Source organism: Primulina eburnea, chromosome 2, assembly GCF_022965805.1.
Source record: "Primulina eburnea isolate SZY01 chromosome 2, ASM2296580v1, whole genome shotgun sequence".
NCBI lineage: Eukaryota > Viridiplantae > Streptophyta > Magnoliopsida > Lamiales > Gesneriaceae > Primulina > Primulina eburnea.
The window spans coordinates 29675317-29676462 of record NC_133102.1 but is presented as its reverse complement, the minus strand read 5'-3'; the positions used below and the strand labels follow the sequence as shown (position 1 = coordinate 29676462).

At 45.5% G+C, this 1146-nt stretch overlaps 1 protein-coding gene across 1 annotated transcript; it reads left to right on the top strand.

Annotated features, from left to right (window-relative positions):
* The first annotated feature begins 501 nt into the window (after positions 1 to 501).
* LOC140824195 (uncharacterized) lies at positions 502 to 924 on the top strand. Its single transcript, XM_073185792.1, has one exon. It carries the CDS (start codon positions 502 to 504, stop codon positions 922 to 924), a length of 423 nt encoding a protein of 140 aa, XP_073041893.1.
* The last annotated feature ends 222 nt before the right edge of the window (positions 925 to 1146 follow it).

Genomic DNA, 1146 nt, shown 5'->3' with positions numbered 1-1146 from the left:
ATATCACCATGGATTTCGTGAAAGGGCTCCCAAGGACGACTTGATGATATAATGTCATATGGGTGATCGTTGATCGGCTCACTAAGTTAGCTCATTTTATACCGATCAAGAATACCTTCACCATGACTCAATACGCAGATCTATACATTAGAGAGATAGTCAGACGGCATGGGATTCCAGTGTCCATTGTGTCAGACAAGGATCCGAGGTTCACGTCTGTGTTTTGAAGAGTCTGCATCTGGTGTGGGTACTAAACTGCTATTCAGTACCCCCTTTCATTCTCAGACTGACGAGCAGTCAGAGAGGGTGATTCAGATTCTGGAGGACCTACTCAGAGCTCGCATGATCGACATTCATGGCAGCTGGAAGCCGAAGTTACCTCTTGTGGAGTTCACATACAATAGTTACCAGGAATCGATTGGTATGGCTCCATATGAGGCATTGTACAAGAGAAAGTGCAAGTCACCAGTATATTGGGACGATGTAGGAGAGAGGGCATAAATGGGGCCGGATATTATCAGGCAGACCGCAGAGTTAGTGGTCAGGATTCGGGACAGGATAAGGACCACTAAGAGCCGTCAGAAAAGTTATGCAGATCAGCGGCATAGGGATCTTGAGGTTGCAGTAAGGGATCACATATTTGTGAGGGTCGCACCGATGAAGGGTGTGATGATATTCGGGAAGAAGGGCAAGCTCAGCCCTAGACCCATCGGACCGTTCGAAATCTTAAAGAGAGTTGGTACACTCGCTCAAAGAGTTGCTTTGCCGTCGAACCTGGTAAGATTTCATAATGTGTTCTATGTCTCTATGCTGCGGAATTACATGTTAAACCCTTCGCATGTGCTGAACTATGAGCCACTTCAGCTGACACCGAACCTGTCATTCGAGGAGAGACCCACACAGATATGGGATATACAGGAGTAGGCACTAGAACAAGGTGATCCCCATGGTCAAAGTCAAGTAGCTGAATCATTCCGAGGAGGAGGCTATTTGGGAGACTGAAGCCGAGATAAGGAATCGCTACCTGGAGTTATTTGGTATATTTTAAATTTCGAGGACGAAATTTTGTTTTAAGGGGAGGAAAGTTGTAAGGTCCAAGAAAATTAAACTGCGTAACCCGAATGCATGCAATCTATGGTTTTATTT